We start from the raw sequence: 24,888 nt of genomic DNA, 5'->3' as shown, positions 1-24,888 counted from the left end.
ACTCGCTCAGGAATTGCACAAGGGTCGCGCTTCGGGAAAATGTGTTTATACAGGGATGACAGATCCTACATTCAGTTGCGTGATGACTTACACGATACAGGATGCACAGGGATGTCATAGTCTCTATATAGAAGCTTAGGTACCTTTGTCCTCAAGGAATGTTTATTTATGGCCATTTTGCAACTTCTTACAACTAGAGTACTTATCATCATAGCACCACATAGTGGGAAGCCTCTTTGAGTTAAGGCATTTGCCGGGTTGTGAAAGCTTCATATGGCGAAAACAGTTTGCAAGCCGTTGCAGGTAGGCGCACCAGTCGAGTACCGTTGTGTACACACATGACCCTTTGTGACTCGGACCAAAGCTGGACCTAGAACCCGGTTGGATGAACAAGCTGGCCCCAGTTACATGCTAATTTATGACTTTAACACCCTGCTAATCCAACACATTAACACAGCCACTTCAATGCTAAATTGTTCTGTTGATATGTAAATCCTTTGTCAAGGCGCTCTGCTCCTCCCACCCAGCTTAAAAGACGCTGCCAAGCTCAGCAGTGTTAATTGAAGCGCTGTCGTCCCGACAGTTCTGTTCCTTCACCTGAAGGCTACTTGTGTTGTGGCCGAAACGTAAGAATTTTATTTTATAAGTTGTATTATTTTATTGCCATTCTACGTGACTTTACCGAAAGAACCAAGAAGATGAAGCTGGCACCAGACCCGTTGGCTGGCAATTGTGCCTGGGGTTGGCCACGTATAAGAGACAGTAACAAGGAACTCCTGCCGCAGCAGGGCAAAGACAAGCCTTTCAGGGATGGGGAGACACCCGCAAAACTGACCCCGCCGTGCGACTGACACTTAAGGTACAGCACAGTATTTGCACACTTTTGAGTGTTTGGTTTAGACTTCGCAATGAAAAGCTGACTGCTGTTGAGAGAAACTTCTGCGAAAACCGCAGCAATAGCCAGATTTGTAAAGTTTCACGTTACCAGGCCTAGCTTGATGTTGAGTTGACAATACAACACTCGCACAAAAAACAATGTTCCTGATAAACGCATAGGTGGGTTTTCTCTTTGGTTAAAATAAAGGGAGATATTGTATTTAAAATAATCCATTAATTTGTTATTTACACAATTACACTCGTAAACATATATGAGAAAAAAATGTGTTTTTAATGTTTAGACGTATTATTACAAACCTATGGGACCCTTGCATCATTGGTTACTCTTTTTAAACTTTATTCATGACCATGTCATCGAATTAAAGAACTGGAAATCCTACGAAAAATAATATTTGACTATGGTGACTTGTCTCAAATGTCAGGTCATCTAAAGAGAGGGCATGGCCCTGGGCTGTTTGATATGTTACGGGGGGCGTGAAACCTCAACATGCCAACTGCTCTTGCGCTTACAAAAGCGGTCGTACTCCATTGTGTTACATAACTGGACTTAACCCAGGGCGGGTAGTGGGTCGTGCTGTATATCACTGCTGGTTTCAAATCCAGGATTTTCGAGCACAGCCAGTGACCGTACAGGAATGAGTCCTTATTTCATACGTGAAGATTGTACCTTTTGCATATCGACACATTTGTCCTGCCGCAGAGCAGGAATAAGATAATTCCACCCCTTCACCTGCTTGTCTTCTGCAGGAAAACGAAAGGAAATCCGTGTAGGCAATGGGCCAGATAACATTTTGGTTACCACGGGTGGTGGAACATATTTAGAGTTACCAGTTTCTCTATATGGCTTAGTCAAAGGGGATTATGCGATAACATATGAAATAATGTCATTGCATTATTAGGTATTATTGGCCATTTAAAGATGTTGGTCCAAATTCATATTCTTAGTTTTTTCGGTAAAGTCACGTTGAAGAGAAACAACAAAATAATAAAATATATATAAAACAATAAAAAATTCTCACGACGTTTCGATCATAACTCAAACGGTCATCTTCAGGTGTGTTGGTTTGCATAAATTTATTTTTAAACGGCGCATTTATTTATTTATAAAAAAAACGTTAGCATCACGCGCAGCGATTTGGCAGTTTACCCAGGACTAGTCCATCTATATTTTGAAAAGAGGAGGGGGGAGACGAAATTTTTTATAATGTATGCTGTCTGAAAGCCACTGTAAGCGTGAACAATCAATTAAGAACTGAAATGGTTTATCAAATCTTTCCAATGATTGCTAAGATAGAATCCATCTTCTCGGTTGAAATTGTCTCTGTGCTTGTATATGTGGATAGCCTCATGAACGAATCTCTCATGGAAGCCAGATGGCTTACAAAGAACCTCTGTCTTGGAAAAGTCAATGGCATGTGAGCCTACTGAATTAGAACAATGATCTGCTACGGCCGAGGTGTTGGTCCTACCGTGTTTAAGGTCTGCTTTATGTTCACGAATGCGGTCCGAGACATGGCGTTTGGTTTCTCCAATGTAACTACTACCACAGAGGCAACTTAGTTTGTAGACACCAGGGTATTGTATGTCCGGAATCACATCTTTTACAGACGGAACCAGATCACGGATTTTATGTAATGTGTTGAAACGGACCTGGATCTTGTGTTTATTCAAGATTTTGGAGATTCTATCTTAGCAATCATTGGAAAGATTTGATAAACCATTTCAGTTCTTAATTGATTGTTCACGCTTACAGTGGCTTTCAGACAGCATACATTATAAAAAAATTCGTCTCCCCCCTCCTCTTTTCAAAATATAGATGGACTAGTCCTGGGTAAACTGCCAAATCGCTGCGCGTGACGCTAACGTTTTTTATAAATAAATAAATGCGCCGTTTAAAAATAAATTTATGCAAACCAACACACCTGAAGATGACCGTTTGAGTTATGGTCGAAACGTCGTGAGAATGTTTTATTGTTTTATATATATTTTATTATTTTGTTGTTTCTCTTCAACGTGACTTTACCGAAAAAACTAAGAATATGAATTACTGCAGTCACGAAAGCTTTAAATCAAAATGTTGGTCCAACTCAAGTTTTGCCATCTCCGATGGTACCAAAGAGAACAATGCTTGGTCTGGGCCCAGAGACGATGAGATTCTTTCGAGGGCAGCAATTCATATGGAGTATGTACAATATATCAGGCATGTAACAATGTAACCTCGCGCCCAAATCCAGCAGCATGTGATTCGCATAAGTTGTAGCTAATCTACTCTCATGCACAATTCAAAGCGCGTGTCATAAGTGTCAAAATACAAATTAAACAATGACTTGATGCGTTGTGCGGCTACATACGGTAGCGAGATGTTAACTACAACTACCTCGCCTGGTATCCAGGTGGTCGTGGGTTTGATCTCGACCCCGACGCCTGTATATTTGGAGTTTGCATGTTCTCCCTGTGGTTGCGTGGATTTTTCTCCGGAGTCTCCGGTTTCTGCCTTCACATTTAGAAGCGGGCGTTTCGGGTATTTTGCTGCTATACATTTCAACGTGAATAGCCACTTCGTTGAGCTCTGATTTGTGGCCAGGTCGCTTCTGAGAAAGAGCTGTGTAGCTCAGTGGGCCTTACCTGGTAAAATAAAAAGTTTAAAATTGTTTAGCATATCCATCCCCACCGAGTCTGAACCGCAGCACGAAATTCAATGCCCTTCGCATTGAATCACAAAACGTGCGTGGCAAACGAAGTCGCGTTGTACATTTTGCGTCGCATTCAATCCAATTCTCAACATTTTGGGATTTTTTTTTCTCTCCGTTACAACCAAACCCATTGCCTGTACCAACCCGGCCGGTGAACAACAATCGTAGAACCCTAAAACGGAGGGGGAAGGTGGTCGCCTCTCGAGCCCAGACCCGGACCTCGGTGGCCGGCCGGCCGGCCGCGCTCCACGTTTGGCCGACGCTCAGCTACTGCATGGACTTCTTGAAGTCCTCCAGGCCCTGGTTGCACTCTCCGTAGTACGTCAGTTGCTTCATGCGCCCGATCCACGCGACGAGTGACGGGTACGATGCCAGATTGTAGGCGACGGGCTCCAGCATGCTCACGTCTGTCACCATGCACAGGTCTGGCGCGGGGGGAGGGGGTGTGCGTGACGGGGGTTGTACGCACGTTTAACTTCTTTCGCACCTGTACGTGGCCAACCGTGCTCATCGGAGGTGCGGGGGAAGGACAACAAGCTAAACACAAAAAGCAGTTCTGAAGAAATTCGTTTTCAATCTCGATTTTAAAGTGCATAGCTCCAGTGGCTTCCTAATATCGGCAGTGTGGATGAAGCCACCATCGTTAGATATATTTAAGTCAATATATTTAAGTCAATCTTGAAAACTCGCCGCTTTAAACTGGCCTTTACCCCCGAGTTTTGTCCATTTACCCTCGTTCTCCATAAAATAGTTTTGTGGGTTAGATCGCGTAAATATAAATGCGTCGTTAAACCCGCCACCACCCGGCTGTGTCGAGTGGCGTTAAACTACCCTCGTTCTAATAATAATAGGGGTTTTCCCCTTTTTTCTGGCAACAAAACTGAAACCTTTTTACAAGGATTCATGTCTGCATTAACCACAATACCTGCAGTCAAAATGCAAACCAAAAACATGCTATGATAATATATGCATTGTCCTTGAAACTGATTGGTCCACACCAAGGGACAGCTTTCTTTTGAGCCTCGACCCAATTGGTGCTCGACCAGATGACACCAAAAGGCGTTTACACAGCTCAAAGACAATGCACTATCAAAGTAATGAGGGCTCGGGGTGAGCATCTACATCATTAGACCTCCTTTGCCAGTACCAAAATATAATAATAGGGTTTTTTTCTCTTTTTTCTGGCAACAAAAATGAAACCTTTTTACGAGGATTCATGTCTGCATTAACCACAATACCTGCAGTCAAAATGTTATTATCAGTCTCGCGATGCAAAAACCCACCCAGGTGCCTGCACATGAACAGACCTAAGCTCGCCATCTGCGCGATAGACGTCCTTTGTGTGCCACTTAGCAATCAGTGTCACCGCCCGGCCGTCATTCCCGAGAGCAACTTGTCTGCGCAGGTCCACTTGACTTAACATCTCTCTCTTAACCCTTTCCCGTTCTGATGACGTACACATACATGCACATGTACGTCATCGGAAAGGAAGCAGAAAAACTCAAATAAAACAACTATCGGTACCGAGGCTCCTGCAAGGCCATGCGGGAGGGCGTGTGGCACAGTTGGGCGCCAGCTATCGTAGAGTGCGGTCGTGTCGCTACAGTTGTGTGGCAAGCACAATGTCTTTAAAAACAACGGCACTACACCTCTCTAAATGAAATTAACGCAGAACCGCTTTGCGCGTTCCGAAATTTAGCGGTGGACGGGACCCTCACCCTTCAACTTGCAGTCTCGGAACAGGAAAGGGAGGTTAACTTGTGTGTGTCCTCTAATGTAGGTGTTCGTCTTTCTTTTCTCAATGCAATTCTGCGCACGCCCCTTTCCACTCTTTCTCTGAAGCACTTTTCAGCTTTAGTTCCATTTTCTTTGCACGCGTTTCTTGATCTGTCGAACTGTCAAAATTAGGGCCCCTCAAAATCCGAGGCCATAGTCTGCAGCCCCTAAAGGCCCAGCCTCAAATCAGCTCGCAGAGCCGGCCAGAGAGTCTCACCTGCGATGGTCATGTGGTTTCCAGTCAGGTAATTGTTTGCCTGCAAGGTTTTTTCGAGGAACTGCAGCGCCTCCTTCACCTTGGTCTCCTTCTCTGGGTCAGCTGGCTTCTTCTGGAACAGCTGAGGGTACTGCATAGCAAAGAGAAACGCGCGCACATACACACACACAGACGACAAATATCATCAACACAGCCTTTAAAACAATGCTGAGACGTGCTATTCGCGAGAACCTATTAAGGGCAGAATTTCGTGCGATACAAACAGAAACACGGAGGCAGATACGCATGCATATGAAAACACAAAGACAGGCATGCAAAACAACTCACATAGGACACATAAAAATGATACAGACACAAGACACGCACAAAATACACTCACAAAGCTATGGGTAACTGGTACCAGTATCATAGCATTTTTAAAAAAATTGTGATTGTTTTGATTTTCCACGAAGTCTCGCCGAGTCTCAAAACCTTTGTCAGAAGGCTCCTCCCAAGTGTTTTTGGAGGTGGGGAGTGCATGTTACTGGTGCTGTGTGTGTAGTCCCAATTGCAGGTCATTTGCAGGTCATTCCTCGACATTGCGATCTTCTGGCCAATACCAGTTCGAGTGAAAATACCGTCAAAAGTGATCTTGCATCGCCCCTTGGACAGTGATGTTGCAGCAAATCACTGTGAAGGCTTACACGATGGCAGGATCCATGTTTTCACTGTGAGCGGGGTGCAACAAAGATCCCCCGTAAAGCCTTAACAGACCGTTGGGGCAAGTGCTGTTAGCGAGTGGCACCCTATGAAGTCCGGCACGGCACACGAGGGGGGTGAGCCGCCAGCACCACGCCAGGGCCGCCTTTGTCTCCCCGGTGGCGACGTTTACACACCGCACCACGTACTCACTCGAGGCTGAGTCGACCTAGGGGAGGCCCAGTCGGACCAGTTCACATACCATATACTCCCCGATGGCCTTGTTCACTGTGCTCAGGCTGATGTTGAGCATGAGGTCCACGCGGGCGCGGGCAGCTGCCTCCCGCGGGTAGAGGGCATCTGCCTTTTTGGTGGCGTACTTGTTCACCAGGTACTGCAGGATGGCGCGGCTGCCGTGTGGAACGGGGGGTGGGGGGGGTAGAGAGGTCAAAGACAAAGAAGATTCCACCCCTTTTCCCCCCCCATCAGTGTCGGATTATCCCAGTAGCACAAGTAGCTACACATGTAGTAGTAGCTACGAGGCCCTGCACTTTAAAGGGCCCCGCGCTAAATGCTTTCAAGCTTTCAATTCCGGTTCAGTGATTCTGTACTTGCTCTATCACTATAGTACTATACCGCCTTCAACTTTTACGAACGAACGCCTGGGTGTTTAAGGTTAGCAATTTGTCGTATTATCTGGCTGTAAAAATAGCAAATGAAAAAATGCAATTACTTTACTGTGCAAGTTCAACATTTGTTTTAATATTTGTGTGATTATTTAGGGCCCCTTTATAACATACGCTACAGGCTCCGCACTGCCCCCCACCCCACCCCATCCCATCATAGCCTTAACGAAACGTCGGTGGCCACGTGCTGTCAACGAGCGCCGGTGAAGGCCGGGCTCTGTGGCGCACGATGGGGTGCGGGTGGGCCACCACCACGCACGGTGCCAAGTGGCGATATTTATTTACACATCGTGCCAGCTACTCAGTTGAGGCTGAGTTTATGTAGGGGAATGGCGGCAGGAAGGACCGGAATCCAATAACAAGCGTCACTGGTGTTGGTGGCCGTGAATGGAACGCGGCTTTGATTCGGGGCTTTCGTGATCGCAGCGCGCTGACCGCTACGGACAGGGACGCTTCGACCTTGCACGCCTGGCGTGGAGCGGACGTGGTGCCACCTCGAATCCGCTCCTCCCTGTGTCTCTTCCTTGCCCCGTCAGGAGCACGATGAGGCTCTCTGGCTGTGCGCGCGTGGGCAGGCACCTGCCCACGCGCGCGATGCTCTTCTTTGTAACGTGATTCTTTTTACAACGGGTTTACTTAATCTTCCGGGTTCTTTCGGTAAAGTCGCGTAGAATGGGAATAAAATAATAAAAGTAATAATAACAGAATACAATTCTCACGGCGTTTCGGCCGCAACACAAGTAGCCTTCCTCAGGTGAAGAAACAGGACTGTCCGAAAGACGGCGCTTGAGTGGCGAAACGTCGTGGGAATTTTATTCTGTTATTATTATTTTATTCCCATTCTACGTGACTTAACCGAAAGAACCCAGAAGATGAATCCCTGCAGTCACGAAAGCTTTAAATCGGGTTTACTTAACTTGATTTCTGTGCCGCGGTCAAATCTTGTAATCAAAAGTTAGTCTACTTCCCGCTGTCCAATCAATTCCACATTTTGCACACGGTACTCAGATCCGGTGACAATGCATGCCTGTATCAAAATCGGCATCAATTCATCAATTAATTCGCTCCTTTAAAGCAATTAACATTTTCTATGGACGGCTTATTATTTATATATTTGTGTAGGTCAAAAACGCCGCGGTCCCTAAACTCTGGAATCGCCTCGCCCAAGAAGCGGGCGCCACGTGTCTCAGGCGCCACGTGCTCCGTGTCTTAACGAGTTGCGGGCACCCTCACTCCAACACGAACAAAGGTTGTGCATTAAATATTAATTTATAAAATAACCAATTTATTCAAGTAAGCGTTGATGTGGGAGCAAGACGCCGCATCACTGACGTACTTCTCGACCGGGAGTTAAACGAAGTTGTGAATAAAAAACTTTGTTTTTAGAAAAAAAAACTTTAAGGAGTTTATTTTTGTTTTACTTCGTCCACAATTGCGCCACTATCTCTGTAGCGCCAGAGCAAGCGCATCGTGGCTCAGCAGGAAGGCGATGTCACAGAGCTGCCCCTGAGGTCCCTTCAAGTGGCCTGCGGTGCAAACGCCGAAGGTGGCAGCACGTTCCGATCGGCTCCACAACAGGAGGGTACATTTTGTCACGTGACGGTCAAGCCAACGTTTCGTTCTCAAAGCTGGAACGTAGCCAAATTTAACAACCTAAAAGAAGCGTAAAACAAATATGTGCGCGGTCATTGGTGACCGGGCTGAGACCATCAACTCACTACATTTAAGCACCCAGTTCAATCGCAGGTGGCTACCTGGATTCACAGCCAGCATCTCAGCCGTGTCAGCTCAGTGCTCGGACCCCCGAGCCACCCGGCAACGCTCTTTAGTAGACATTCCCAAGAGGTGTGGGTGATCTCTAGTCCTGTGTCCAAATCTCGTGTCTCCTCGTCCCACGCGTCTATGCAGTGCCCCCAACCCTATCACCACGTGTCACTATCCCCTACCACCACGTGTCCCTGTCCCCTACCACCACGTGTCCCTATCCCCTACCACCACGTGCCACTATCCCCTACCACCACGTGTCCCTATCCCCTTTCACCACGTGTCCCTATCCCCTACCACCACGTGTCCCTATCCCCTACCACCACGTGTCCCTATCCCCTACCACCACGTGTCCTTATCCCCTACCACCACGTGTCACTATCCCCTACCACCACGTGTCACTATCCCCTACCACCACGTGACTCTATCCCCTACCACCACGTGTCCCTATCCCCTATCACCACGTGTCCCTATCCCCTATCACCACGTGTCCCTATCCCCTATCACCACGTGTCACTATCCCCTACCACCACGTGTCCCTATCCCCTATCACCACGTGACCCTATCCCCTATCACCACGTGTCCCTATCCCCTTTCACCACGTGTCCCTATCCCCTATCACCACGTGTCACTATCCCCTACCATCACGTGTCCCTATCCCCTACCACCACGTGACCCTATCCCCTACCACCACGTGTCCATATCCCCTTTCACCACGTGTCCTTATCCCCTACCACCACGTGTCCCTATCCCCTACCACCACGTGCCACTATCCCCTACCACCACGTGTCCCTATCCCCTATCACCACGTGTCACTATCCCTACCACCACGTGTCACTATCCCCTACCACCACGTGTCACTATCCCCTACCACCACGTGTCCCTATCCCCTACCACCACGTGTCCCTATCCCTGCCGCACGTGCAGCCGAGCGCTCTGCTCCTACCCCCCCCCCCCCCCCCACGTCACCCCACACGCCCCTCACCTCTCCCAGAGTCGCAGGCCGCCGTCGTCGAGGGCCGGCACGGTGTGCATGGGGTTGATGAGCTGGAAGTCGTCCTTGAGCTGCTCGCCCTTCATGAGGTCGACGACCCGCAGCTCCGTGCTGAGGCCCAGCTCGCGGCACAGCATGAGCACGGCTCGGCACGGCGCGCTCATGGGAAACCAGTAGAGCACCAGCTGGCTCGCCTAGCGCGCACGGAGACGGCCGCGTGGCGGTGACTCGCGGGTTCGGTGCGGGGGGTTTCGTGGGAGACCAACTCCCCTTATGACGTCACAAAACTCTGCCCCCCCTCTCCCCCAAAACCATATTTCCATTCTGAAAATAAAACATGCTTCAAATCGCTTTAAACTATTGTTGTCATTGTAGTGCGTATTTAATGTGGCGCTGCACTCTGATGTTGTAGGAGAAAACATTTATTAACAAGGTCTATTTAATTAAGTAGAACGCGTTGTCTATATTTATTTAAAGTTGCGCATTTTGATGTGACGTCACATTTCTCAACCCCCCCTCCCTCCCTTGTCACACATCGTCACAAATGTCTGACCCCCCCCCCCCCCACCAGGTGTGTGACGTCATTTATGGACGGCCCCTTGCGCCCGCAATTGAACCGCGGGGTAACCTCGCCGATCTCGTTAAGGAGCCTAAACCGTCACCATCCTCGCAGCGACGGATTTTTCGCTGACCATCGAAAATAAAGACGCTCACCGCGTTGCGCCCTTTCTGCGGCAGTCTGGAGCGCTCTTTCTTCCGATATTAGGAAGCCATTGGAGCTATGCACTTTTAAATCATGGAGATTGAAAACTAATTTCTTTCAAACTTATTTTTGTGTTTAGTTTCTGTTGTCCTTCCCCTGCACCTCTGATTAGCACCGTTGGTTACGTACGGTGCGAAAAAAAGTCAAAAATACGTACGTAATCCGACAAAATCGGATAATTTCGCCTCGATGCGAGATTGAATATTATTGGGTTTGTTTTTTCGAAATGATTCGAACACGTGATGTCGCGGAAATGGCGGCGCTCCCTGTGACGTCACGCCCGTGCTTTTTTCCCGCCAAGGTTGGTGACGTCACGTGTCGGCGAGGAAATTCGAAGAGAATTCCAAGATCCCAATGTTCCACTTGAGGATTGGTCTCACGGCTCACGGCCAACATCGGTGACGATTACCCGAACGGGTCCTGCGCCTCCCCTAGGTCAACTCAGCCTCAATTGAGCACCTGATGCGGTGCGTAGTAGACGCGGTCGGGTGTGGTGGATCACATTGGTGCTGCTCGCTGACTGCACTTGCCCCAAAAAGTCTGTTGAGGCTACACGGGGGATCTTTGTCTTTGGTGGTGGTGGTGGTGGTGGAGGGGGGATGACCACTGAGCCTGATTGAGGGATCGTCACACCCAGGCAGGGGTCATAACCTTTCAAAGAAGAAGATTTATTTTACTCTTTGGTTATATTATTTAATTTATTGTTTCTTTCTACACGTGACTTTACCGAAAGAACCCAAGAGTAATTCCTACAGTCACGAAAGCTCCAAATCATATTTATATATTTTTTAGTTTTTTGTCTTCGACCAAAATAGTTCGAGAGACGCATCACACGCGGAGCTACTTGAACACAAACACAGCAGCAGGCACACAGCTGTCAACCCACGCGGTTTACCCCGAATTCCTGTACAGGGGAATTGAGTTTTCAGGTCCATAGGGGCCGTCCATAAATTACGTCATAGGGCGTCACAAAAAGTCAGACCCCCCTAAAATATGACGTCACAAAGCTCTGCCCCCCCCCCCCCAAAATATATAAAACATGCTTCAAATCGCTTTAAACTATTGTCATTGTAGTGCGTATTTAATGTGGCGCTGCACTGTGATGTTGTAGGAGAGAAAACATTAAAACGTCTATTTAATTAAGTAGAACGTGTTGTCTATATTTATTTAAAGTTGCGCATTTTGATGTGACGTCACACTTCCCAACCCCCCCTTCCGTCACACATCGTCACAAATGTCTGACTCCCCCTAGGTGCATGACGTCATTTATGGACGGCCCCATACGACGTACAGCCGTTTCAATACGGGCAAAATAAAACGTTTTGTCTATTTGTTTGTGTTTCTCCCTTGTGATGGGACTTTGTAAGATGAACGTTGAGATTCATAAAGGCACGGGGTGACCCATAAGGTCTGAATTGGTCTGTAATAAAGTGGGCACTGATAAGGGGTTGACAGGTATGAGCAAGTATAACGCAGATGACAAACAAATTCTAACTTGAATAAACAAAATAGGCGATGGAATAAACTGTGTCTATTTATCCCCCCCCCACACTTATTTGTTTGACTGTTGTACATTTTGTCGTCGCATTCCATAATGACCCATTCCCTGCCACATTAAACACATTATCTTTAAAGTTAAAACGGCTGCCCGCTAAGGAGGCGAGCCGAAGAGCCGCAAGGAGGAAACGTGGACTCTCAGCCTGAGACAAAGATACAGATCCCCCGTGTAGCCTTAACAGACTGGAGGGGCAAGTGCTGTTAGCGAGGAGCAACCTACGAAGGCCGGCACGGCACGCGAATGGGTCGGTGGCCAACAACACGCCCGGCCGCCTTTGTCTCCCCGGTGGCGATGTTCACACATCGCACCAGGTACTAATTTGAGGCTGAGTCGACCTAGGGGAGGCCCAGAGACCGGTTCAAATCATCGTCACCGGTGTTAGCCGTGAGCGGGAATCGAACCTGGGTGGTCAGGTTCGCAGCGCAGCGTAGCGTAGCGCTAACCGCTGCGCCACCGCTCCCCACAGTGGCTTGAGAGGCGGCCGGCCAGCAACAATCGCCGAGCTCCGAGGTTCGCTGCCGGTCCCGCAATACTATGACTGGGGTCGTGGGTCCGTCCGTCCGTCGGTGTGTTGCGAAACGAAGCCAACACCGGCGCAGAGCCTCACGAGCGTCGCGTGTGTGGACTGACCACCCACCCACCACAGTGGCTTTTATCTCAGTTTCTAAATAAAGAACTCTTGAAAAGCCTCGTAATCGTCCACCCCGGCTGACGCTCGGATTCAATAACGGAGCGGTGGGGGTTTAACAGAAGTACAAACAGTTCTTGCCCAATGGCTAGCCGTGTTTTATTGACTTCTCATTGAAACCCTATCGGCACAAATCACACCTCCCTTTGATTTGTCACGGCTCAGTAAAGCCCCTTTGAGTTACGCCACACACACAAAAAGGCAGAGCGAGAGACACACACCTAGCCGGGCACATTAACCGCAGCGTCGTAGCCTGCACCCGGTGTACACACAACACGACTCACACCGAAATGGGTTCAGCTAAAGTGCGCTAAACAAACGCACACAGAGACCAGAGTCAACGAATGCGTCATGAAACCCGATCATACAACTGTGCCGCAAATCTGACAGGTTTGATACCAGTAAGTAACAGCATCATCAGCGGCAGCATCATTATCAGCATCATCAGCATCATCAGCATCATCATCAGCGGCAGTAGCAGCCATGGTCAATGCACTTCTGCTGGATGAATGCCTCCCAAAAGACGCCACCCTCCTCCTCGCGATGCTGCGATTTTAGCAAGCTGCGTGCGAACTGATTGCATCGCTCCATCTCCGTCGGCGACTCCCCGTGTTCCATTTCTTGGCCAAGTATCGGTGTTCAAAATATCGGGAAACTTCGTGAGGGGGCCTCGAAGGAAGACATTTTCGTGGAGATGTCCCTCGGTGTTGAATGTCTGTGCGAGGCGCAGGGTCCCAATGGCATTTGGCACGGATTCTGTTGGCTACTCTGCCAAAATATGTCCACGCTGTCGTTGCGTTTGACGGGGGAGTCGCTGCACATTGCACGTGGTTAATCGGCTCCATACGCTAGGCTTAAACCAATTCTAACAAATGTACAGCTATTTATCAATCCACTGCTGGATGAATGCCTCTTGCACGCCGTGTCAGTTGTCATGAGCGGGTGGGGGGTGTTGACCGTACTTCACCGCTCTGGTCGGTGCAAGTCGGTACAAATTGTTGAAAGGGCAGTGAGGTGTGTGGTGAGGTCTGGTCACTCGTCAATTATGTTAACCGCAACCAGGAATCGAACTTTGGTCGCCCCGGCTCATGGCAGTGGGCAGCAATTCGTGCTAACCATTGCACCACTAATCGCCCCCAACCAATGTCAAAATCTGCAACTTAAACTACAGTGACCTAACACTGCAATTGTTATGCAATTCACGTTCTCAAGTTCAGGCACTAAATAATCACAATTGTAGCTTTAATTAACGTAATACAAGCTCCGTTCACATTGGTCAAGGAATGAAGAACCAAGTTTAAAGTAATTGGGGTCACTGATGCTGTGGGAATTTTTTCTTCTTCTTTTTCATCAAAGCAAATCGAGTGGCAATGGGCAGGACGCGCTCGTGAGAACGAGAGACAAAAAGATTGAAGTCCGGAGCGGAGAATGAGACAAGGGAAGTTGTGTCCGAGGTGAGACGGCGGACAAGGAGGCAGCCGTGAAAAGGAGGGGATGCTGCAACGAACTTTGACATTAAACAAGGAAATAAATCGGAGCACATTCGTGCAACAAGAAACCTGACAAGGCCCCCCCCCCCCTCCACTACCTCCACCCGGGTAATTGCAGCAATCACATTTCAAATTCCCACCATGGAGCTGAACGAGAACACGCGCGTCGATGCCTGGCGCGTTACAGCCGAGGGCCCGGCCGCTGTGCGAACGTGAAGGGAGTTGGCAACTCAACAGGCGCTCTGCATTTGGGTTGGTGCCGCAGGCGATCCTGCAGCCAAAGTCTATGGGGTCAGCGAAAAAATAAACCGCGGGACAAGTGGGGGGGGGGGGGGGGTGGAGGGTGGACTACAGCGCACGGGAGAGAGTTTGTGGACCGATTGAGTTGAAGGACTTGGACCTGCAAGGGCTGTAAACTCAGTTGTCGTCTTACACAAATCGTCGTCGTGCGCACAGCCTGGGTGATCGTGCGCACAGCCTGGGTGATCGTGCGTGTTCTCATTTCACGCGGAGATCAGAATCTTTATTCGTCCCGGAGAAATCCGATGAGCCATGATAGCTCTTTTTTTTCACAGGTGTCCAGTAGGGCCGGGTCAGAACGTTAAAAAAAACTATAGGAGTACAAAGTATAGGAATCAAATCACTAAAACACACAATATATCATCATTAGACCTCCTTTGCCAGTACCAAAACATAATAATAGTGTTTTTCCCCTTTTTTCTGGCAACAAAACTGAAACCTTTTTACAAGGATTCATGTCTGCATTAACCACAATACCTGCAGTCAAAACGCAAACAAAAAACATACTATGATAATATATGTGGCATTGTCCTTGAAACTGATTGGTCCACACCAAGGGACGGCTTTCTTTTGAGCCTCGACCCAATTGGTGCTCGACCAGATGACGCCAAAATGCGTACAGCTCAAATACAATTGGGTCGAGGCTCAAAAGAAAGCCGTCCCTTGGTGTGGACCAATCAGTTTCAAGGACAATGCATATATTATCATAGTATGTTTTTGTTTGCATTTTGACTGCAGGTATTGTGGTTAATGCAGACATGAATCCTTGTAAAAAGGTTTCAGTTTTGTTGCCAGAAAAAAGTGGAAAAACCCTATTATCATACAATATATGTCGATAAAACAGCACTAATGAAAGTTGTAATAGATCAGAGTTAACATTTTGATTTAAAGCTTTCGTGACTGCAATGATTCATCTTCTTTGGTTCTTTCGGTAAAGTCACGTAGAATGAGAATAAAATAATAAATTGATAAAATAAAATAACACAATAATATTCTCACGACGTTTCGGCCACAACACAAGCGGCCTTCATCAGGTGAAGGGGGCGAGACTGTCTGGTAGGACAGCGCTGGAGTCACACAGCGCTGGAGTCACACTCCAGCGCTGTCCTACCAGACAGTCTCGCCCCCTTCACCTGATGAAGGCCGCTTGTGTTGTGGCCGAAACGTCGTGAGAATATTATTGTGTTATTTTATTGTATCAATTTATTATTTTATTCTCATTCTACGTGACTTTACCGAAAGAACCAAAGAAGTCAGAGTTAACATGTTTCTTAAACTGAGCAAGAGCTTGGGGGAAAGAAATGATGGTAAAATGATAAACTACTAAACTTAGTTTTTTTCTTTCATTTTACCAGTTAAGGCCCACTGAGCTATTATCTTGTTTTTTTTTAGAAGCGACCTGGCCACAAATGATAGCTCAACGAAGCGGCTTATCGTGTGGAGATTTATAGCAAGCGGACAATCTGAACACTAAATGTGCAGGGGAAAAAACCGGAGGACCCCCCCGGATGCAAAAAATAAATCCACGTGACCACGGCGAGAGAGACACACGCAGACTCCAAACATAGAGGCGGTCAGGGTCGGGGTCGAACCCCACGACCTCCTGTATACGAGGCGAGGTAGTTAACATCTTGAATTTATCTTCTTTGGTTCTTTCGGTAAAGTCACGTAGAATGAGAATACAATTATAAATTGATTAAATAAAATAACACAATAATATTCTCACGACGTTTCGGCCACAACACAAGCGGCCTTCATCAGGTGAAGGGACGAGACTGTCTGGAGGACAGCGCTGGAGTGAAAAAGCCACGCTCAGATCGCGACCTTTAAGCTGTGTGAGAAGAAGGTCGCGATCTGAGCGTGGCTTTTTCACTCCAGCGCTGTCCTCCAGACAGTCTCGTCCCTTCACCTGATGAAGGCCGCTTGTGTTGTGGCCGAAACGTCGTGAGAATATAATTGTGTTATTTTATTTTATCAATGTATTATTTTATTCTCATTCTACGTGACTTTACCGAAAGCACCAAAGAAGATGAATCCTTGCAGTCACGAAAGCTTTAAATCTAAATCTTGAATTCAGTTGCGAACATTCCCAACCACCACCCCCGCACCCACCGAGACTGCCACTGATGTTTGATTGCCACACCGCAGCGTCCCTGCCATTGACGGTTCTCTTCAATTGCTTATTATGTGTTCGTCCGCGTGCAAACACCACGCAGTGTTTGTGTGTGTGTGGCCACTCACAGCAGACGCAAAACGCAACAATTGCTGCGATTCTTTATAATAATGTCTTTTCGCTGACAGATGTTATTTATTAGCTTGCTTTCGCCCTCGTTTGAATTGTTTTGCTTGCTCTTGCGCTTTGCTAGTTGCGAAAGGCTCGTTTGTTGCTGCTGATGCTGCTGCTGCTGCTGTTCCTGCTGAGCCTGCTGAGCTAACAACCCAGCCCGGGACCGTGCATCTTTGTACCAGTGGCTGAGTAGTTGCTAGGACGCTGCACACAACATGGCTCTGCCGCTGCCATTTGGCATACCGATTGTCGCGGTCTGAGTGTGGCTGTGTTTCACTCCAGCGCTGTCCTCGGGACAGCCTGATCCCTTCACCTGATGAAGGCCGCTTGTGTTGTGGCCGAAACGTCGTGATTTTTGTTGTTTTATTTTTTACCTACGTGACTTTACCGAATAGAACCAAATAGTATACCGATTGTGGTTTGTCGTTGTTGTTGTTGCTGAGAAGAATAAGAAGGAAAATAAGTAATATATTTTTAAAACTTTTTTTTTAAACACGCTTTTATGAAATGTACTAGTAATGGCAGAACTCCACGACTCCAGGAAGTGGCCAACGAAGCTTGCCACAACGTAAGGGGGACCGTGTCCTTTTTAATGATAGAATATAGTATTGTCATCAGTATGACATAAGTATACCAAGTTTGCAGTCGATACCACATTGGGAAGTTGGTTAAAATTGAGTTACAAGATTTGAGGATACAACGACGACAACAACAACAACAGACAGAGTGAGTTAAAAGAAAGCGTGTAATAAAAAAACCACACAAAATAGCGATTGTAAAGACGCCTCCTTTGCGGTGGGAAACGCCGACCGGAGGTGAGAAACGATGGTGACGGTTGCTGTAGGTCAGGGGCAGTCGGCACCCTGCGCGTCTCCTGGATCTGCATGCGGTGATTGCTCTTTATGGACTCGCCACGTGACAGTTTTTCTATTGAGGAACTCCGCCGTCTCGCGTTCACCACGCAGTGCATTGCGGCTCTTGACATGTGCGTTTTTGTTTTACCCGAATTTTTTTTTTTTAAATGGCTCGTCTTGTTATTTTGGTTGCCGACCCCGGTTCGAGACGTTTCGGACAGGGGCCAAACACAAGATTTGATAAGGGGGCCGGGGGTGGGGGGACCAACGCACTCGGAGAAAAATCCACGCCTACGGGCTACTTATAAAAAAAACACTCAAAGCTCCACACGGATGCATGCAAGAATCAATCGCCTGGTCTCAAACAGTATTAGTCCAGAGGACGCCAAAAGGCGAACAGCTGTTTGAGACTCGGCTCTTGATGAAAGCCGTCCCTGGTGTGAACCAATCAGTTTCAAAGACAATGCATCGTGTTTTTTGTTTGCATGTTCACCACAAAGTATATGTGATTCATGCAGACACGATTCCTTACAAAAGGTTGCTGTTTGGTGTTTTAACAATCGCAACACAAACGTTTTATTGCCAGAGAGGGTAAAACTTATTCTTATATAGCTTAGCTTTTGTTGTTGTTGTTGTAAAATTTCAGCTGCCGTCTCAACTAATTTTTTTTTATTTTACCAAGTAAGGCCCACTGAGCGATGTAGCTCTTTTTTCTTTCTCAGAAGCGACCTGGCCATCACAAACGATAGCCCAGCCAAGTGTCAGATCGTGTGGAAATGCATAGCGGCCAAATGACTCTAAACGCGTGGCGTTTCTCAATGTGTGGAGGGAAAAACCGGAGGAAAAAAATCCACGCGACCACGGGGAGAACACGCAAACTCCAAATATACAGCAGGTGTCTCAGGGTCGACATCGACCCCACGACCTCCTGCACACCAGGCGAGGTAGTTAACATCTCGCCACCGTGGCACTGTGCGCAAAATAGATCCATTAAACCAACCTTACTATCTACGGCGAAGTCACTCTGAACGCAGCCGATCTCGTCGGATCCGAGAAGCCGAACAGGACTCGGGTGCCCAGGTGTCACAGGGCACGGGGGGAGGGGGTGGCTGCGGAGCTGTGTCCAGGAGATGGCAGCGCGGAGTGCGTCACTGCCTTCGTGCGCGCAAGTGGGGACGTTTGGCACAGATGCCCTCCCGCAAGGGGAATCTCTCTCATCGACAGTGGAGTTGGCCAAACATCTTCAAATATAGGACCCTCGTGAGAATAAAGTCTTGGGGACTCGACGAAGATTCCCTGGGGAAATAATTGCCATTGTTTTAACGACTGAATTTAAACCCATATCAGAGGGTTATATTATGAATATACGATACATATTTGGCATAATAAAAAAAAACTACTGGTGCACATTATACATATTTTTTGACAGGATTGACATCAAAGATGCAAAAACTAGGATGCAGGGTTTTTTTGTTTACAAAAGTCACGGATAAATATGGAAGTTCGCTGACGACATTGTTGCTGGAGGTGATGAGTTCCATTGAAGATGATTATGATAATGATGATTGCAATGATGGCGATGATGGCATTCTCACCTGAACTGTGCCAACCTTGTTGCCCATCTTGTGACGTGGAGGGACAGCGAGTGTCAGCGGGTTGATCTTCCTTCTCCAATCAGCGATCTTGTCTTGCCAGGAGCGTGCGACAGTGTAAGTGTGTGCGTGCGAGTGTGCGCTGGGATTCGAGCTGCCGCTATAAGTTTGTCCCAATGCACGGGGCGGACCCAGGTGGACCGATGTCCAAAGAAGGCACAACCCCCTCCTGCAAGCCCTTCGAAGCCACCACCGCCGCCGCCGCCACCACCACCACCACCCCCACCCCAACCCAACCCAACAACAGACGCTGTAGCCAAGGAGACAGCTTTCTAAAGTCTTTGGAGCACAGCGGGCTGAGAAAGGAAAAATATATGTAAAAAATATATCAAACTAAACACGTTTACAGCAGGACACGCTCGGGACACAAGAACTGTCGTTGTTAGCGCGCTGTATTTACATTCGGGGTTTGAGCGATTGCTTGCAAAGGTAACTGCCGCCCAGTGAACGTACGGACTGCTATAGTTGAAGGTGTTAGCTTCGTGGAGTTTCGGGACATACCCTGATATGGGGTGGAATCTCTTTATACACAATAATGCAACATGCCTCATTGATCTCGATTTGGCATATTCAATCGCGTTTCTCTTTTTGCAGATGTTTTATTTAAAGGTATTTGTAAACCCGTCCGATCACTGAATAATACATCTGTAATCAGTGTAATGCATTATCGTTAAAGAATATCTTCCACAGAAGCCCCCTAATCCAAGATGCAGCCTGGCCAATTCTAAAGCGCAGTGAACGGAGTGGAGTTTGAGGAAACCCAAAAAAGACTTTGGCATTTTTATTTTATTTTATTGTCTCGGATACAAATTACTCAGATGCCAAACTTAAGAAGGCACCGTTAATTGAACAACACACTCGTCCGTGAGTGCTACATCGAACCGCAATTTGCTTGCTTAATCGCGCGCACGTAACAAATGGGCTTCGATGACTTCGGCAATAGCTTGGAGTGTTGGCACAGGGGTTGGGGCACTTAACTATGAACCCAGTCACCAGAGTTCATTTCCTGGCCACAGCTAACAGCAGCGGTATACGCTAGAAGAAAATAAGAATAGGTTTTATCCTTTCTGGCAATACAACAGGTGTTAAGATGTTAAAACACCAAGCTGAAACCTTTTTGCAAGGGATCATGTATTGCATTAACCACATATACTTGTGGTGAAAATAAAAGAAAACCATGCTCTGATAGTATATGCATTGTCTTTGAAACTGATTGGTCCACACCAAAGATAGCTTTCTTTATAGCCTCGTCTCAAACACCGTTAGACCAGAGGACGCCAAAAGGCGAACAGCACAAAGACAATGCCACTATCAGGACATTGGGAGCTCGGGTTGAGCAGCTACATCATGGGTCAAATGGATTTGCGCTCGAAGAAGCTGGTAAGTTATATTCTGAGCAGTCGCCTCCCCCCCCCCCCCTCCTTCACCAACCTGTTTTGTCATAACCCTTGATAGCCCTTGCCCACCGCAGGACTGACAGGGTATGAAGAGGCCTTGTGCAGCAGCGCATTGACAAAACGGTGTCGCTTTTTTTGGTTTTATATCGCGGCAATCAGTCATTGGAAGTGTGCACAATGTGGCAATACAGATGTTCGAATTTAACAGCAATGAAACAACAAATATATACACGAAGAGTGGAAACGAATCACACAAAACCATCAAAAATAAGTCAAAGGGATTTCCGACTCCAATGATCATAGAGGCGGTGCTCACCTCCTGTTTACAGGCAATGATCCAGATCCAGTGGTGGACATTTCCACATTCATATGGTAAAAACGAGTCCCTCCATTTGGACAACCACTGTTGAGTTATCCTATTAAGACAGATCCCACGTGTAGCCTTAACAGTGTTGGGGCAAGTGCTGTTAGCGAGCACCTATTGAAGGCCGGGACGGGACACGAGGGGGTGGGTGGCCAGCACCACGCCCGGCCGCATTTGTCTCCCAAGTGCCGATATTTACACACCGCACCAAGATACTCATTTGAGGCCAAGTCGACCTAGGGGAGGTCCAGGACCGATTTAGATACTTGATACTGTTGGCCGTGAGCGGGAATCGAACTCGGGACGCGGGGTTCGTAGCACAGAGCGCTATAACCGCTCCGCCACCGCTCCCCCACCCCTACAATGTCACCGACACCGTTCACTATTCACGTGGCGCTCCGTATTGGCCCCACCAACAACAACAGCCTTTGGAATTCAGTCTGAAAATGTGTTTAGTCACGCTGATGTGTGTTCTTAATGGGGTGGGGGTGTGGGCCGGTCCACGTTGAAAGTTTTACAGCCACTTCGACCATAAGCAATTGAAATTTGGACTCTAAAACGAGTTGTATAATAAAAACCCCAACGGGTTGATATGGCAAGGGTCACAACTCTGGCAAAACCACAGAGGGCAACTTTCTTCTGTTTGCCTAAGGGGACCACCACGCGTGCGTTATATTTGCACGCCCATTCATCACACACATTCAAGCACCCCGTTGCCCAACGCCAAATGTAACCGGAATGCCCCCCCACCCCCGTACCCAAACGGGTCAGATCTCCAAAGCCAAGCCGGGTTGACCCTGGATAACTACATTACTTGGATGAGCGAACCCCTATTCATAACTGGGTGTGATTTTTTTTTAGATAAATTACTTTTTTCATCAGTTCTTTTTTAGAATGAATATTTGTTTTAATCAGATTTTTTTTTGAGATTCAATATTTTTTTGTTCATCAGATTTTTTTGTTTGCTGTACACAAGAACGCAGGGCTCGCAGCAACGACGTTGGGTGACAACAGAAAACAACCACACACGAATATCCGCCAGGACACATCATATGCCCGATGTGTCCTGGTTGATGGGTCCCGGGGGGGGGGGGTGGGGGGAGACAATCCGTGGGGGGGAGGGGATAATCTATTGTCTCGTTTACGTAGAAAAATCGCGCCGGTAAAACATTCGGGTTTTTTGTTTTGTTTATTTTTGGTAGCTTAGGTCGGGAGCGGCGGGGCTGGCAGTGTCGGAGAAAGTAAAATACAAGGGGGGGGGGGGTCCCCGAGGGGGGGGTCCCCGGGGGGGGGGTCCCCGGGGGGGGTCCCCGGCTTGTATGGAGGAGGCTGTGGGTGGGGGGGGCTGTAGAAGTGTACTGGCGCTGCGTTGTCAGCAGGGTACAGGAATGCAACGACATCAACAACATCAACAACACAAATCCATCATCGTGCTGTGCTCCCCGCCTCTGCAAGCCCGCAGCGAACGGGCCAGTGGAGTGGTCAGAGAGCTGCCACGAGCCACAGCAGGGCTCGGGAGAGGCCCTGCTTGAGCACGGGCTGACGAGGGGGGACTCATCTCACTTGACGTAATTTAAAAATGAAGAGTTGTGCATCGCGTCGTCGTCGTTGTAGTCGTCCACGCAAAATTGCATCTCGCAAGCTCCGAGGAATCGCAGGCACGAGTTGGAAGGAAGCCAGTTCGGTGAGCCGACGCCAACGAACGCTCTGGAGTTCGCCATTTGTGAAGATGTTTTCAGCCAATTAGTGTTTGTGATACATCAACATCTGAATATCTATTTCATACTGGAGTAATCCGATGAGCTGTAAAGCTCTTGTTTCTTAAAGCGACCTCGCCACAAATCATAGCTCAATGCAACGGTTTATCACGTGGAATATGTATTCTTCTTCCATGCGTTTATCCGGACTCGTGGGGGTGTTCCGCTGTGCCAGATTTCTCGACGCTGCCCTGTCCTGTGCCATCTCTCTTTCTGCTCCTCGGGCCACCGTGTCCGATCGCACCACATCGCCCCACCTCCACTTCTGCCCTTGCTCTTGGTCCCTTTCCTTCTTCCACTTGCATTACGTGTTCCTTCTGACCCACAATTTTCCTGCTGTCTCTCCACATGACCGAACCACACTCGGAGCCTTTTCTCTCTCTCATCTTCTCTGCGATTTCCACCACCTTGAGTCTCCCTCTCGCTTCTTCATTTCTCACCCTGTCCTTGCTTGTTAAACCCACTATCTACCGCAACATCCTCTGTGACTGACAAAGCTTGGCCCTCCCTCTTCCTCGTGCCCCCGGCACTCGGCCCCACACAACAGCACCGGCCTCGGCAGCGTCTTGTACACTTTCCAATCGGGGCGGGTAAGAACGTTACAACAACAAACAATACAAAAACACGTGGGAGGAAACCGGAACACGTGGGGGGAATGGATGCAAGGGGGCAACACTCTATCCCATACGGAAGAGACAGATGACATGAGCCAACACATTGCTGCGCTGCATTCTGCTGGCTGGCCAGAGTATTTGCACCTCGATGTCCACACGAAGGGAGTCTCGCCACACTTGTCATTTGTCTGATCCTCCAACTCCAGTTAAACTACGTTTATCAACTACTAAAAACCTATACAAATGATAGGTCAACGAATCGGTTTATCGTGTGGAAATGTATAGCAGCCAAATTCTCTCAAAGCATGTTTTGTAAACGTGGAGGGAGAACCCGGAGAAAACATTTCACGCGACCACGGGGTAGATCAGGCCCATTCCAAATATACAGCAGCAGGCGTCAGGGTCGGGATCGAACCCACGACGTCCTGTATACCAGGCGAGGTAGTTAACATCTCCTAGCCACCGTGGCATACAGGCTTGCATTGCCACCACCGCCCAGCTGCGCGGGGACAGCGTTGAATGCAGGCCACGTGCCATCGCGACGGTGGGTGTCTATCATCAGCCCGTCTGGCTGTGATGATCCTGATGAAGAGCCGAATGGTGGAAGCAATGACGTCAACCCCGTCCTTCGTAGATGTTGCAGCCCTCTCTTCCAGTCGCATTCAAGACCCACGTCATAATCTTCTATTTGATCTGTACTGGATGAATCCGATCACCCACAAAGCCCTTTCTCACAGACGTGCACGTTACAGCTCCTTTGCCAATCCACTGCTGGATGAGGGCCTCCCCGTGCTCTGAGTGACGGGGGTTTGTTGATAATACTTGAACGTGGCTGGTTAGTGTTGGTCGGTGACAGTGGCGAGCGTAGAACTGGGAGCGTAGAAGTTCAGTACAACAATCGAGTTGTCTGCACTGCTGTCCACCACGACGCCCCCGCAGCTTTTAACACCGATTTTGCTCGGTGGTCGCCCATCCAAGCACTATCCAGACTCATGCTTGCTTAGCTTGGGAACCTGAGATTAGGCATATTCCAAGTGATGTGGTCATGGGTATGCAATACACGAATTATGTAACAAAATAAATTCCTTTAAGCGCCACGCTAACTACAACATGTGTTTCATGTACGTCAAATCGGTAACAATTTCTGCGTAACTTTCTATATAATGCACGTGGCTATTTTACACGGCCGTTGTGCTTCCCCCGCTGCGTAGGGTGCAAAGTTCAACAGACACCGATGCTCATCAATCCACTGTACACGCCACGTCTCATGGCCAAGTCACTTGGGACAATCATCAAAAGCTCGGCACTTAAAAAATCAAACGCAGTACAATTGGCTGGGTCAGGTGTCAGGCCAAGGAGTCGGCACTGTTGAGATCCCGGGCCTGAAGCCACCTTGCTGCCTCATGATTAAACAGGGTCCTCCTCAAGAGTAGCCAGTTGATGGTCTCAGTCCAATAAC

General features: G+C 48.1%; 1 protein-coding gene across 1 annotated transcript; it reads right to left on the bottom strand.

Annotated features, from left to right (window-relative positions):
* Positions 1-30: 30 nt before the first annotated feature.
* Positions 31-19,491, bottom strand: LOC116948110 (glutathione S-transferase 1-like). The gene is made up of 5 exons (XM_032964467.2): positions 19,241-19,491; positions 9,697-9,899; positions 6,524-6,671; positions 5,584-5,713; positions 31-4,015 (listed from the first exon to the last, which is right to left on the bottom strand). Exons 1-5 carry the CDS (start codon positions 19,265-19,267, stop codon positions 3,858-3,860), a joined length of 666 nt encoding a protein of 221 aa, XP_032820358.1. The 5' UTR covers positions 19,268-19,491; the 3' UTR covers positions 31-3,857.
* Positions 19,492-24,888: the final 5,397 nt, after the last annotated feature.

The sequence above is a fragment of the Petromyzon marinus genome, chromosome 32 (genome assembly GCF_048934315.1).
Source record: "Petromyzon marinus isolate PM22_M1 ecotype Great Lakes invasive population chromosome 32, UKy_Petmar_22M1.pri1.0, whole genome shotgun sequence".
Classification (NCBI taxonomy): Eukaryota; Metazoa; Chordata; class Hyperoartia; order Petromyzontiformes; family Petromyzontidae; genus Petromyzon; species Petromyzon marinus.
This window is presented reverse-complemented; position numbering and strand designations above follow the sequence as displayed.

Excerpts from the sequence above, each read along its gene's own strand:
- LOC116948110 (XM_032964467.2), bottom strand. The coding sequence starts at position 19,267 with ATGGGCAACAAGGTTGGCACAGTTCAG. Across the intron at positions 6,672-9,696 it reads GGCCTGCGACTCTGGGAGAG|CCGCGCCATCCTGCAGTACC; the intron begins GTGAGGGGCGTG and ends TCCACACGGCAG. Across the intron at positions 5,714-6,523 it reads AGGCCATCGGGGAGTATATG|TACCCTCAGCTGTTCCAGAA; the intron begins GTATGTGAACTG and ends TTTGCTATGCAG.